Source organism: Melozone crissalis, unplaced genomic scaffold (assembly GCF_028551555.1).
Source record: "Melozone crissalis strain CALT ecotype California unplaced genomic scaffold, PUWL_Pcris_2 ptg000090l_1, whole genome shotgun sequence".
NCBI classification, from domain to species: Eukaryota; Metazoa; Chordata; class Aves; order Passeriformes; family Passerellidae; genus Melozone; species Melozone crissalis.
In genome coordinates this window covers 127425-142848 of record NW_026535867.1, presented here as the reverse complement: position 1 = coordinate 142848, position 15424 = coordinate 127425, and the positions used below count along the sequence as shown (strand labels likewise).

The window sequence follows — 15424 nt, the reverse complement described above, 5'->3', positions numbered from 1 at the left end:
TATGAAAGAATGCCTTGCATTTCCCTTGGTTAAACATATCTTGGGAGGACTGTCTCATAGAAATCTAATATTACAAAGACAAATGAGATTTAAAAAAAATACTGTGGTATTCTCATTTATACCATCAGCTGGTTGTGACTGCATGTTTTTGTTTTTGTTTTGTTTTTTTTTTATTTTATTTTACAGCTGCCTGTGAAAGCAGCCTGGGTGTTGCCTGTTCTTTCAATAACCCTCACAGCCCATGACAGCATCACCACAGCCACTGCTGCAGCCCTGAGGATGGGCTGCATTCCCTTTTCCCACATTTCTGATGCAGCTCCAAAATATTCAGCAGGATTTCATCAACGTCTTTTGTTCATCTCTCTGCAGTAAACAGGTTTTTTTTTTTTTTTTGGTGGCTCTTAAAAATGTTGCAGGCCAAAACAAACCATCAATTCCCAAAAATCCTTCAGTCAGAGAAAGCCAAGGAAGAAGCTCCTTTGTGCCAGGGCTGTAGGAAGCAAAGCAGATGCATAAATAATTGCTGGATTAGGGTTTGTGGTTAGAGAAAACCCTTCCAGCTGAAACAAAACTTCCTGTAAGGATCTAACTCTTAGGAAGTTTTGGTGGGAGGAGAGAGCAGTGAAGTTTGCACGGCAGCTTTTCTCATCTGGTGTGAGCAGCTCTGGCAAGGCCTGAGCAATTGTTGATGGCTCCTGCACAGCTCATCTGCCCTGGGAGCTGATTTGGGACAGAAATCTGCCTGAATGGAGATGGCAAATTCCATTTACTTGTGCAAACGTGGTGAAGAATCCCACAGAGGAACAATCTGGGAATGTACTTTGGATTATAAGATTGAGGAAAGAAAAAGGGCACAAACCACTTGTTATAGATGGATCATGAGATGATTGGCTCTCACAATTACAAGATAATTGTTATGTGAATATTAAGAAAAGCTTTAGTGATGTACAGTTATGTTATTGTAGTTTAGATGCCCTCTGTTCTCCCCACAGTTCCCTTTCCCCCTGTATTGTTGCCATCACACAGCCTGGGCTGTCCAGGACAGGTACAAAGGAGCTGCACAGGTGTCCCTTGCATGGGGCAGCTGGGAATGGAAAAGCTTGGGGGTGCTCAGGGGGTGAGGCATGGCAACAGCTGAGCTCCAATCCAGTGACAAGAAAGCAGTTTGCACTGATAAATGGCACAGAAGAGCTGCCTGACAGACTTTGGGAGGGGCCAGGGCTGGCTGATGCAGCCCCAGGGGTATAAAAGACTGAGCATCCATCTTGAAGATGAACTGGGGATGTGGTGTGCATGAGGGGCAGTTCCCAGCACTGCAGCTTTTTCCTTATGCAGTCCTTTGTTGTATTTTTGTTGAAGTTTAATAAACCTCTTTAAGTTTTCAAAGTGAGCAGTTGTCTCTCACACCACATAAATCAGATTCGATCTTCATGCATCAGAAGTTTGAGGTTAATCAAACCTAGGGTGTAGTTCATCCATTCATGAAGATTCTGTGTGAGTTGGAGCTGACCCTTGGCTTGGATCTTTCCATTTCCCTTGAGATCTGTTCAAATCCAGGGATCAGAGCCCTTTCCAGTTTGCAGCAGAAAGCCCAAAACCACACACAAAAAGCTGTTTAAAGGAGGAGACAGAACCAGCTGTGAGTCTGTCCTGGGTCTCTGGTAGAAACAGAGGAGAGGTATGGAAGTTTTGGGGTAATTTGGATCTCCCTGAGAGATTGGAGAGTAACTGCAATAACACAATTTATGTGTTAATGAAAGAGACCAAACACAGGAAATGGCACTGGGAGAGTTAAACTCAGGATTAATGTGCAGAAACAAGAGGAGAACAATCTAAATTTCCAGAGCAGGAGGCAGGATTTGCTGTTCAGGGCTGGTTCAGAGACCTGCCAGAGAGGCTGAGCTGCCTGAAGTGTTTCCTGGGCCATGGGGGGAAGGATTTTCCCCTTTCTGCTCATCCCCCTGACAAACCAGCTGCAGCTTTGGGATTTACAGAGCTGGGGGAACAAGGGGAACCTGAGCAATGTCCATGCCTGTGACTGTGTCCTGGGTTGACTATATGATGCTTTTATCTCCAATTGTCTCGCTCTGTCTATGCTGAATAATAAGTTTTTCACCTTTAAGATGTGTTCCAGAGAGTGAAGGGGGAGAGAAGAAGCAGCAGTTTGTTTTCAGACACAGCACTCACTCCTCCATGTTCCTGCTCCTGGCCTGTGTTGTCTGTGGATGGACAGACAGCAGGACAGAGCTCTCCTTTGCTTTTAGTTAGTTTAGCTAGCTGAGGCAAAGTTCCCTGGACTGTGGGGTTTTTTCCCTTTTCTTTGGAGCTGTTTAACCTGCTCTGGCCTGAACACCCAGAGAGCACCGGCAGCTGCGCCTGAGGCCACTGGGCCGGGCCTGGCCTGTGGCATTTCCAGCACTGAGGGACTGATCAGAGACTGAGTGAGCTGAGCTGCAAGCCGGGGAGGGACTTTCTCAGTTTGTCATCTCTTTTGGAGAAGCAAGGGGTTTATTGTTTAATATTGTTTAGGTTTACTGTTTAATAAACAGGTTTTTCCACTTTTCTCCAAGGAGGTGTTTTCTCCCGGACCGGTTGGGCAGAGGGGCCGATTGAATCTGTTTTCCTAGAGGAGCCCTTCTGGGGATTCTCTCCCAAATTTGCTCTGAACCAGGACAGATTGCCAGTGTGGGAGATCCCTGCTCCCACACCATGGTAGGGCCTGAAACCCTCAGAAAAAACAACCTTTCCCTGCTGGGAGAAGCCAGGTGAGCAGCATGGCTGTGGCTTGATTCCTGTGGGGGATTTATTCCAGCCTCCCCTTTGGTGAGGTGGTGCCCAGGAATTAATCCCAGCACTGCTCTCACTGCTGCAACACCTGGGCACAGCTTGGCGCACAACCAGCACTAAACCATCCAGGGTTTCCATGATGTACCACAGGAATAATTCCAAGGCTTTCCATGATGTACCACAGGAATAATTCCAAGGCTTCTCCTCCAAGGAAAACCATCCCTCTCCTCCCCAAGCCCCTTCCCTTGTACTCATTATTGGTCTCTCATGGACCCTTCTCATGTAAACACATACACAAAAGGAAACAATAACACCCATTTCTGTAGAAGAATATATTATTTAGCAGATTGGTTTAAAAGTTAAAAAAAAAATCTGTACATTTTTGAAGGTGTCTCTTGTTGTTTTTTTTTTTGCATCAACAAGGATAAAAATGTGTTTACACCAAGGTTTTTTCAGTTTTGTGCTCCCTTCTTTGCCCATGCTGAAGGATCCCATGGTGTCCAGCTGTACCAGGCCACAAAGCCACCTTGCAAACTCACTAAGATTTCTTCTGATTTCTTCTAATGTAGAAAAAAAACAAAAAGAAAATTGCATCCACTATGTTGGGCTTCTGAATGTACTGTGAACACTATAAAATTCAGAGAATAATGAGGAGAAATATGTCATTAGGGCCTACCAGGCAAACAAAAATGCATGCCTGGACCCTTGTCAGTGTATAAGCATCTGGTGAGCTATGCTGTAATTAGCATCCTGCTGTACACATACAGAAAGTATCTTGACTAAAACAACCCCTGGTGCCAGGGGACCATGTCCCAGAAAAGGCTCCTTAGCTAAAATCTGATTTGTCTCTACAGATTGTGGGCAGCTGGCTCTCCAGGAAGGCAGATCTGCTGAAGGATGGTGCTGTGCTGCAGCCTGAGCAGTGTCCGCAGGGAGAATTCTGCCAGGAGGCTGTGGTGGGAATTCTGGAGCTTGGGGAATCCTGTCAGGAGGCTGTGGTGGGAATTCAGAACCTGGGGAATCCTGTCAGGAGGCGGTGGTGGGAATGCTGGAGCCTGGGGAATCCAAATTCAGGAGCCTGGGGAATCCAAATTCAGGAGCCTGGGCAATCCTGCCAGGAGGCTGTGGTGAGAATTCAGCGCCTGGAGATTCCTGCCAGGAGGCTGTGGTGGGAATTCAGCGCCTGGAGATTCCTGCCAGGAGGCTGTGGTGGGAATATTGGAGCCTGGGGAATCCTGCCAGGAGGCTGCGGAGGGAATTCAGAGCCTGGACAATCCTGTCAGGAGGCTGTGGTGGGAATTCAGAGCCTGTAGAGGGAATTCAGGAGTCTGGGAGCCCGCGGTGTCCGACGGCAGCAGCATCTCTGTGAGGAGGCTGCAGGCTGTGGGTCCATCTCTCCCTGCATGGTCCCACTTGGATTTTGATGTAGCCACCACCTCTGCTTGGCTAATGGAGCATTTCTCAAAGCAGGGCAGCCTCAAGGCTCGTGGTTTATTTGTTCAAAGGCTGTTTCCTCTCACTTTTCGGTACTGCCGGTGGTCAAACCTTCACTTTTCTGTTTCTGCAGCTGGAATGAAGAGCAGAGCAGGATTAATCCCCCTGACTCACACCCACAGTGCTGCTGTGAGTCCCACACTGAGATTCCCACAAGGCATCTGAAACATTTCCTGGGAAATAATAGGCAGCAGCTTGGAATATCAGGGTTTTATCCAAACAGCTCTGGATGAATGTCCTGGGCAAACAGAACTCAATCTTTCTCATCAGCTATTGTACCAGGCTGTCAGATGATTAATTAGGTCCTCTTGTTTCAGAATATTTCTGGATTCAAGCAGCTCCTATTTTTTATGGCCTCTAATAGTGCCAATACACTGCAATTAAAGCTCCATCAGTTTGTATAAAAATGCTGTTTTGACAGCTTCTGTAAACCAGAAGTAAAATCTCAGCTCAACTTGAAAGATGAATAAAACTCAGAAAGTCTGGCAGTTGTATTTGAGTTCTTTTGCTCTCGTTTGACAAATGCTCCTGTCTAAATGGAAAAATGCCCAAAAGGCTTTGTTAAGTTTAATTTTAAAGGCTCCTTTAAAATTTAGTGCCCTCAGAGCCTGTGCTCTTTGATCAACCAGCCTCAGTACTTGAACTGCTGAGGGGCTTTTTCACCAGAGCACTTGGGAGGAGATGGGAGCTACAGCAAAGCCTCAGTTCCACTCATGGATGATCAAGTGGAGGAACCTTCATTACCCACACATCAAATATCAGCACAACTGCTGCTCCAGGGCACTTCCCACCTTATTTTAATGATGGAGTGGCTGATAGTAGCCTCCCTACATGGTGAATTTTTTCATGTCAGAAACTCCCTACTCTGTGATGCCATTAGGGCAGGTTTTGTAGTGGATCTTGGCAGGGAAAAGAGGCACTGGAAGAGGTGTGCAAGAAAGGAGTGCAGAGCCATTGTCACAGGCTGCAGGGAGCTGGATCAGCACTCTGACTGCTGCCCTGGGCACTGCTCTCTGCCCTGCCAGGCTCCTGAGGCAATGCAGACCTGCTGAGAGGCAGCAAATGTGGTTACCTGGAATTCCCACCTCCCCTGAGCCTTACAAAAGGAGAGAAGCTCTGCACATTAAAGTCCCCAATGGGCAATTAAAGGGCTTCACTGGTGTTTAATCCTCCTGGGTGCTTTGCATGACAGAGTGATTCCTCATAAAACACCAAGCACATCCTTGATGACACACAGGTGACTGGAAGTTTCTTCCCAGAAAATAAACTGGGAAAATAAACTCATGCACTGGTGCTGCAAAGCTTGAACTGCCCAACCCCAGAATATTTTACTGCAGTGTAACCCAAGCAAACTCCCTCCCAAGGGAGGGCAGATCCCTCCAGGGAGAGCTGTGCACCCTTCAGGGGTTATCCGTGGGTTCTGTGCCTTGCAAGCAGCTCCTGTCCTGTGTCCATACTTGTGTGGTTCCTGGTGGACTCTGCAAGGACACGTTTTTATTGTTTGTGGCACACACTTCTCTGCAGGCAGGTGTAATGAATGTGTTTCTCAGGATAATGATTATGCCATGAGCAATCCCACTGTTTCAGAATCGAGCTGCTGCTTAATTATAATGTTTGGCTTATTCAGTTATAATGTTTGCAGTATCAAGGACATAATTGGAGTTTACCTCTTTCATAGCATCATCTATCTGTTTTAACCCCTCATAGTGGTCCCTGGATTCCCACAGAGGCTGGAGCATCACCTCCTCCACTTCTGGGAACAGCTAGGTGGGAACAAGAGAAAGACTATCAGCATTTCCTTCTGCATTCCTCAACTTGCTGCTGCATCATTTAACCGTACATGCTGGAAACAGGGTGTGAAAGGTACATCCCCATTTCCCTGGGTAACCAAACCCCTGGTGGGGCAAACACTGCAGCTCTGCTCTCCCCTGTCTGGCTTCTGGCCCTGGGTGACTTTACCTTGGTCACTGTCTCGAACATGGGGATGAGGACAAACTTGAGGAAGCCGATCTGTGCCGTGGGTTTGGTCACTTTGTCGCGGTCCATGAATGGCGCCACCGGGAGCCCCTCGGACTTTTCTCGGTCACTCTGGAACAATCAGAGAAACATCCCAGAGATAAAAAACCCAGAGATAACAAACCCAGAGATAACAAATATTAATCCTGCCTAGCAGGCTGTGAGGAGAGTGATGCAGCAAGCAGATGAGCAGCCCTCAGATGCAGATCACAGAGGTGTCTGTAGACAGCACAGAACAGGGATGTGCTGCCCTCAGGGCAATGTCTCTGCTTTGTGGAGAGCAGCATCTGAATGAAGAGAATTCTGTTCAGTTATTTCTGCTCAGCACCAGCATCAAAGTGTTCACCTCCAGGCTTGCAGGGTGGCTGGCTCCCTTTGCAAACCCACTGGACTTGTGAGGTAAAATATTTCAGAGCATTCAGAAAGCTGGTAATGGCCCTTGCTGCTCTGAAAGAGATGGAATAGTTCTGTGATTTCCTCATTGTTCCCCAGAGAGTGATTATTTTCAAACAGAAATTTTATCTCATTCTTTACTAATGATTAGAAGAGAAAATCAGTTGCATTCACTTGCTTACTGAGCTGGTTCTTTTGCTGGCATCCTTCTCTGACTTTGTGTAATAGAAGCTTTGCATGGAATCACAGAATGGTTTGGATTGGAAAGGATCTTAGAGATCATTCAGTTCCAACCCCCTGCCATGGGCAGGGAAACTTCCACTAAGCCAGAGAGTTCAGAGCTAGAACCAGACTGAGCTGTCAAACAGTGAAGCACCTGTGGGGTTTGGAAATAGCAGAAAATTGTGAAATTGTGCAATTGTAACTCTCCCTCTCTCTTACCTGCATAAAATACTCCTCCAGCAAGCAATCTACCCAGGGCTCTGCCACCTCCATCGGGCGGACTTCGTTGGAGATGTCACAGCATTTTATCAGCACCATCTTCAGCTGAAAGAGGAAAACAATTCAATGCTGCACTCCTAAAGCCAGCCCTTTCTCCCTTTCCACAACTCCTGTCCTTGCAATGCACTGGGAGCCAAAGCTTTCAACTAGAAAGGACAATTTCAGGATTTAACCAGAGGTCTTAAATGATCTGGATCCTTTTTCCCTCTCTCAGCTGCTCTGTGTAAATCACAGTGGGATGTGCATTTATCTGCTGCAGGAAGAGATTCAGTCACAAGTGACCATTAAGGTTTTTTGTGGAATGCTCAGAGGCAGCTGGGAAAAGATTTCCCTGGAAATCAAACACAGCTGCACTGGGGAATAGAGGAGACTAGAGGTTTTACTCTTATGGAATTTTTTTACCCCACAGTAAAGGATGGTAAGAATTTGTGGCCTAATAGAGTAATTTTTTTTTTAAATTTTCCTGATGAAACTCCAGGATTCCTAAAGCTGGAAAAATCTATTTAATATAGAGCACTTCCAAACTGTAATTATTTTTTGGTGTGGGATGGATTATTTTTTGATAATACATATTGAATCACAGTTTTTCAACAGACAAAAGTTAATCTACAAGCTTTCACTCCACGCACAGAAAAATAACAACCCACAAAACCTCCTTACACAGGTCATGTGTTCTTCATTTGTGTAATCAAAGTTTTCCATTTTTTCCTTGAAAGAGTCCAGTATTTCTGCATGTCTCGCCATGTCTGTAGCCAGGATTAACGTAATTATCCCCTAGAAAAGAAAACATGGTCACATATTAACTTGACATTCCTTACAAGGTGTGCTAAAGCCAAGCAGGGCCTGTCTTGCACATAAAATGCCTCAGATGCACTGAATTGCTCATGCTGGAAGGGGAAGTTTCTGACTTGGAACTGCCAAGGAAATAGGAAGAGGGTTATAAGGAGCTCGTGGTACATGAGGATCATGGTTTTATGTGATATTCCAGAGACACTGAGGTTTTTCCTTTCTCATTGACTAATTGTAGAAAAGTAAACTGTACAGCAGGATGTTGAAAGCCACACTGTGGCTGCCAGGATCCACTTTCCTCTCCTTGGAAGGCACTGTGGGTTTTGCTGCTGACTCGTAGAGGCCCTGAGACAGAAATCATGATGTGGATGCCAGCTGTGCCCATCCTTTTTGGATTAAGGGCTTTGAAACATTTGGATGAGGACAGGGAGCTCTGTATCCTCCTTCTGTGCAGAATTTATGATGGGAAAACATGTGGTTAATTAAAATTTGTGGGTTTTCATACAGAACAGTCCATTTTGGGCCCGTGCCAGTTTCCCACACACTGACAGAACCAGGAACTCCAACCAGCCCTTATACTGCTTCGTCACTCAGGGTGTAAGGAAGGTGTAATGTGGAAATTAAGACTGAATTTTGGCCCTTAGAGCCCTGATGGGAATTGTAACATTGTTCAGTGCCTCAGAGATAACTGTGATGACTCCCAGTGCACGAGGGCCTCTTCCAACAGTATAAGTGCTCTGCTGCTGCAAATCTTTCCCCTTTTGAAGCCCCTCTTAAAATTAATACAGTGTTCCTGTAAAGCACAAACTTCTGCCCTGAGAGCTTAATCCTTCTCCAGTCAGAGCTAATTGGCTTCTCCAACAATCTAAACATCTACCCTCAAAATGTCTTAGGCTTTAATAGTCAGGATGCACTCATTATTCCTCAGCAACTCATTCCAGGGAGTGCTGCTGTGGAAATTTTCCAAGAATCCCTCTCAGATCCTGTCACTGAGATATTTTCTGAAAAATCCCTTCACCAGGATTTCTTCTCCTGACAAGGTGAGAGGCCTCAGCTTCTCCATGTTTTCCTCCTCTGAAATGTGATTTGAAGAATTGTTTACCCAGCATGTGAATTGTTTTTAATTAATGGCAAATCACAGCCAGCTGTGTCAAACTCTCTGAGTCTGTCATGAGTTTTTATTATTCATTCTTTGCTAGCCTTCTGATGTCTCCTTTCTCTTTCTTTAGAATAGTTTTAGTATGTCATTTTAATATAATATAATATAATATAATATAATATAATATAATATAATAATAAATTATTCTATAATATAAATATATAAAATTATAAAATAATAGAAAAATAATAGTTATATAATATATAAATAAATAATATATAAATAGTAAAATTATATAAAAATATAAATATAATTAATATTATAAAAATATTATATAAATATAATATCAATATAATGTAATGTAATGTAACTGTAATGCAATGTAATGTAAATGTAATGTAAATATAATATAATATAATATAATATAATATAATATAATATAATATAATATAATATAATACAATATAATATATCAACCATCTAAGAACTTGGAGTCAGATTCTAACTTCTCACCTCATCCTGGGGACCCTCACAACACCACAACAAGATCCTCCCAAGTGTGAGGGGCTTTTTCAGCCCTGCCCTCCAGGGAGGACAAATCCCTCCCATTGCAGAACAGGGAATTCTGTGCACGTTTATAACCTCAGAAATGGAGTGTCCAGCATTCCTACCTGTCTGATCTGCTTGAACTGGTCCTGGTCCACGTTGGAGAAGATGTTGAACTCGGGCTGGGAGATGATCTGGAAGGCCACGGCACAGTGGTGGTTCTCCAGCGGGGAGATGTCGTTGTAGCGCACGGCCAGCTCCGTCCGCGCGTTGATCTGGTACCTGAGGGCAGGGACTCCCTGAGCAAAACCTCCCCAGACATCCCCCAGCTGCTCCCAACCACCTGCTTGCACTCTGTTCTGTGCTTATTCAATGAGCTGCAGCTTTGGGGTTTTTTGGGTTGTTAGTATGAAGTCAGATTTTCACAGAAAATAGATATTTAATATAATCTGAGGCATTGATTCCCTTCAGTGGGTGAATACCAATAAAGATTATAATATAAAAAATATATTATAAAATAAAATTATAAATATATAATATATAATATATAATATATTCTATATAATATATTATATATAATATATTATATGTTCTATATTATATATTATATATTATATATTATATATTATATATTATATATTATATATTATATATTATATCTCATATATTATATTTAAAATACATATAATATAAATATAATATATAAAATAATATATAAAATGCCAAAATACCAATACAAAAAAAAAAAAAAACCCAAAAGGTTTTTATTCCTTTTGAAAATTTTGCCACATTTCTAGTTTAAAATGTCTAGTTTAAGTTTCTAGTTTAATATTCTGCCACGTTTCTGGTTTAAAATGATGTAGAACAAAACCAGAAGGAACTGGTTTTGGTTTTTTTTGATTTTGAACAAATCAAAAACTGTTTTGATTTTTTTTCCCCCTCTAAAAAACCATCTAAACTGGTTTTTTTGTTTTGATGTAGAACAAAACCAGAATTGAACTGTTTAATTCAACCCCTACTAATGGCAGATGCAGAGATTCTCACTGATCCCAGTCAGAACTGGGTTCTGCCCTTATTTATTGAGTGGTTACAAATAAATCAGATTCTCTCTCTTTCACATGCACAAAGAAGTGTCTCTGGGTCAACAGCAATAATTTCCTCACATGAAAATAAACAGAGTAAAGTACATTTCCTGATTTATAATTATGAAATAAAGTGTAAGCTAAATCCCTCTTTGGATTTTAGTGTAATTATTCCATGATAATAATTTATAGCTCTGTTACCAGCTGTAAAGTATTTCACCTTGTTTTCTCAGGAGTTAGGGGGGAAAGTGTTTGAATAGAAATCTGAAAAAAAACCATTTTCCTTACAGAACCAAGGACAGCTGGCCAACCCCAACCCAAACCTGAGCTCTGCTTTGGCCCACGTGAGTGACCAGCAGTGGGAAAAGGTCAGGCTGTGAGGAGGAAAACCTGATCTACCAAAAATTGACAACCTTTCAATTGTTACCTTCCCAAGAGATTTTAATTGAAGATAAAGCAAGAGAACAGACTCACGTGTTGTTATAGCCTGGATGGTCCAAGTCATGGCACACTGCTGCAGTCATGAGAATCAAAATGTCAATTTGGGAAAATTTCTCCTGTAAAATACAAAACATGAATGTAGTATTGTGATTTCTACTTCCCCTATCTCTGTAAATCAAAAGAAATAAAGAAACCAGACGTATTTACTTTTTAGAGAAATGCAAATCTGAGCAAAACGAAGCATTTTTCCTTAGAGGAGTTTACTTCAGTCAAGAGAGAGAAATCTGCCTTCCCTTCCAGTAAAAGTGACTCAGATTTGCCTTTGTTGCATGAAATAACAGCAGCTCAGAGGAGGCAATTTCCTTGAAACTTGCTATTACTGCAGAGATGATATAAAAGCTCTGAGACATCAGTACAGTCTCTTAGAAGTCATTTGAGTACCCTAATTAGGTAAAGGGGGGGCTGGAAGATGGCTCTGTTGCCCCTGCATTCTGCATTAAATAAAGTTAGGAAAAGAGCAAGAAAAACGAAATAGTGTGTTCCCACAGCTTTTAAACAGCATGGACTTACATTAAAGCAAATTTTGCTTCATACTGCTAATGGCAAGAAAACAGAATGAGGCCAGTAACTGGTATGTGTAACTATAGAGAAAAAAGGAGGTTTTTTAAGTGAAAAAAAGCAGTTTTGTAAAGAAATTAAATGAATATATAAGTCCAGGTTATCCAGAGAGTGAAATTAATTGATTCATATAGTTTTGGACAAAATAAAGGTCAAATGTGTGTCCTGCATATAATACGTGCCAGGCTACAGGACAAGTACAGATAAAAGCACACATTTGGAGAAAACCTCACGTAGGAACATTTTGTGTCCCAAACAAAGAATAAACCCACAGACCATAACTCAGCAGGGGTTTGTCTCTCATTCCTAAATGTTTCACTCCATCAGAGTACAAACTGTGGACATCCAGGAGGTGAAATTACCTCCCCAGCAGCCTCAGAAAGCTGTGCAGATGCTGGGGGTCAGGAATGGAAATGCAACACCTCTCCTTGTGTGCCTGTGTGTCAGATTAAGTTAAGATTATCCCTAGAGATGGGGTACCTGAGAAGTGTTTAAAAAAACTTTTATTCTCTCTTCAATTTCACGTGAATGAAACAATACAGATGTTATAATTCACACCATCACCATCACCATCTTGTCCTCCATCTTCTGCTGTGATAGTGGCACTTTTGGATTGGTTTAAAGTAGAGACAGACTGTCTAACATAGGTGACAGGTATTGTAAAATTATTGTAAATAAAGAACATGTAGTTTTTAGTATAAAAAGATGTCAGAATTCAGGACATCCCTCTGGCTGTCCTGGATTGCTTGAACCCCTGCCACGGGGCTCAGAGACCTTGGCACAGAGCCCAAAACACCTGTGACTTTGAGTATGACCCATGGAAAAAATTATCAACCTTATATGAGGATCTGCAAGCCACGAAAGGCTAAGTGGAATAACAGTTAGTTTGTCACAGGGTGAAAAATAGATTGTTGGGGTTTTTAGAATGGGGATTCAGGAGGCAAGATGGAGGAACCTGGCCGTGTCCAGACTTTCTCCTTCTTCTTGGCCTCCATCTTCTGCTGTGATGTTGGCACTTACAGATTGGTTTAGAGTAGAAGCTCACTGTCTAACATAGGTGATAGGTATTGGGAAGTTATTGTAAATATTGTACACGTAGTTTTTAGTATAAAAAGAGAACATCACCCCAAGGCAGTCAGTGTGCCATGAACCAACCTGCTGGACAGATCTCAGCAGGTTGGAGAAAGAATGTGATAGATAACAGAAATAAACAACCTTGAGAACCAGAGCCAAGGAATTCTGCCTTCTTCTTCCATCTCAGGGCTGGGAAAAAGAGACTTTCTAACACCTCGGGGTCATCTCAACACCAGAGCCCTCATAAAGCCACGGAGAGGCTGTACCTGGAGGCTGCAGAGCGAGATCATGCTGTACATCATCTGGGTGACGCAGAAGCAGTGCCGGAAATTGTGGAAGGGGTTGTTCCTGTAATTGTCGTGGATGCACAGCTGCAGAGAGAGGGAATGGAGCTGTCAGAGGTGGCAGAGCTGTTTGCCAAGCACTGGAAATCCTTAAAGGAGTCCTATAGTGAAATAGGAATCTCCTCAAGCCAGGTCTTATGAGTCCTTGGAGATCACACCCGAGATAGCTCAGCTACCTCAGATGGCATAAAATCAGCAGGATGGCTTCTGTGGTAGTGTTGGAAACAGAGAGATTTTAATAAAAGACAAAATAACAAAGCTCTTTACAGAGAAAAACAGAGCCAGGTGGAAGAAGCTCTTGCTCCTGGTAAAACACCTCACAAAAGCCATCAGTTTCTTTGTTCTCTTCTTTTTCTAGTAAATTGTTAGGGTCAGACTTTTTGGCTCCTGTCCAATTGGATATCCTTAAGTTTGAGGTGAAGTCCCCCAAGTCCTATGAGGTGTCTTTTTATCTAATTGAGGAAAAAAACTTCTGGGCTCTTTTCCTTTCTGAGGAGACAAAGGATAGTTTTGTCACTCATCAAGAAGGAGCATATTCCTATACTGTGGGGCCCCAGGATTATTCTCTGCTAGGACAGAGTGACAGCACAGGGCCTCTGACACTTTCTGCCTTCCTGGGTGCCATTTGTGTTATAATACATACTATTATATTGACTTTTTGAAAATATTAAAATAAATTCTATATGTGTGGTGTTAAAGTAACTTAGTTATAAAGATATAGCTTTTATTTCTGTTGTTAATTAAGCTTAGACATAGTAGTGAAATAGCTGATGTAAGTATGAAATAGTGATGAAATAGTGAAATAGAGATGTAAGTATGCTTGTGTTAAAATGCCTGCTTGGATGGGATAACACCCAATGAACACAGGATGGGGACACCTGTACAGATATTCCAATTATCAGCACTCACTGTCTGAAGACAGTGTGGACCAAGGCCCAAAAACTGGAGGTGTAAAAAAGGACTAAAACCACAGCCAAGGAATGAGCATGCTTTAAAAAGGTGGATCCCAAGCAGGAGATGTGCTAAACAATTCTCAGAACGTGTAAACTAGTTTGGGGGAATGTTTACCATGCATAAGGGCTTATGAATATGCAAAGGAATGATGTAATTAAAAGGTATTTAAGGGGTATCCCCAAGATAACAGTGTGCTCTTAGCTGAGTGCCAAGATGCACCCAGCCATAACAACCTTTGCTCCATGGTCCTTGTCTCCTATTGTCCTTTATTAAACTTTTAAATTTTCACAGGCAAGTGAAGGTGTTTTTCACATTTGTGTGTTCCAAGAATTCACCAGCAGGTAAAGCTCACAGAAAATCCCCTCTCATGCCAGCCAGCAATGGGCAAACATCCCAGCACAGCTGCATCTCTGTCCTCTGCTCTCATCCTGAATTTGTGTTTCAAACCTTGCAGTGGCTAAAGGGGGACTGCAAAGGGCTCAGAGCTCACCCCTGTCCCCCTCTCCTGCTGAATGCAAACTGCAGCTCTGATACCTTGAGGGCTGAAATGTGGCTGTCATGTCATTTCCCAGTGCTCAGGGGTGACACTTTGGGATGTGTTGCTTGGCACAGGGAGGATGTGAATGCACACCAGGCTGGAGCACACCTGGGTGGGTTTTCTATGTTGGGTTTCTATGTTTCTGTTTTGGATTTTCTTTTCTGTCAGCCTGGCAGAGATTGAGCTGTCATGAGTCATTGTTGTGTGGTTTAACTTTCTACAGATCCTGGCTTGGTTGCCCTTGTTCCACAGGCAGGACAAAGCCTGTCTGTCCCTGTGTCCTGGCTGGTGCCAGGCTGGCAGAGGGAGGCTGGCACAGCTGGTCATTGACATGTGCCATGGTCATTATTCCAATGCTGCTCTGGTTTTCTGTCCCTCACAGAGCAGCCAAGAGTCAGCAGCACTGCTGGACCCTTCTGCTGAATCCTCCTCCAAAGCCTGGAGAGCCCCCAGAGCTTCAGTTACTGAGCCTGAATTAATGACATGCACAGAATTCCAGCTAAATCAGGAATTTACTTCAGGAGCCCTCACACCCCATCAGGATCAAACACCTCAACCCATCACCTGACTTCCAGGAGACCTCAAAGCTCTGGATGAGGTCAAGAGAAGTGTGGTATTTTCAATGTTTATTCAATATTTGTGTGTTCCATTGCAAAAGCTGCACAGATCATTCTGCAGCAAGGATTTTAGAAACACATTTAATTTTTTTAAAATTACCTAGGAATGGCATGATATGGTTGTCAGCTAT

The 15424-nt window shown here is 43.0% G+C and overlaps 1 protein-coding gene across 4 annotated transcripts in view; it reads right to left on the bottom strand.

Moving 5' to 3' along the window:
• Positions 1–3911: 3911 nt before the first annotated feature.
• The window catches only part of PDE9A (phosphodiesterase 9A), a 57138-nt gene continuing 45625 nt past the window's right edge, over positions 3912–15424 (bottom strand). For 3 of the 4 annotated variants that reach the window (XM_054291314.1, XM_054291312.1, XM_054291313.1), the window contains 8 exons: positions 13107–13211; positions 11182–11264; positions 9751–9907; positions 7852–7965; positions 7132–7236; positions 6241–6369; positions 5949–6044; positions 3918–4354 (listed from right to left, as the gene is read on the bottom strand). In XM_054291314.1, the coding sequence (XP_054147289.1) occupies positions 4304–4354; positions 5949–6044; positions 6241–6369; positions 7132–7236; positions 7852–7965; positions 9751–9907; positions 11182–11264; positions 13107–13211 (840 nt within the window). In that variant the 3' untranslated portion in view covers positions 3918–4303. Of the gene's footprint in view, positions 4355–5948; positions 6045–6240; positions 6370–7131; positions 7237–7851; positions 7966–9750; positions 9908–11181; positions 11265–13106; positions 13212–15424 lie in introns of all 4 variants that reach the window. The other variant, XM_054291311.1, reaches the window with a different exon arrangement.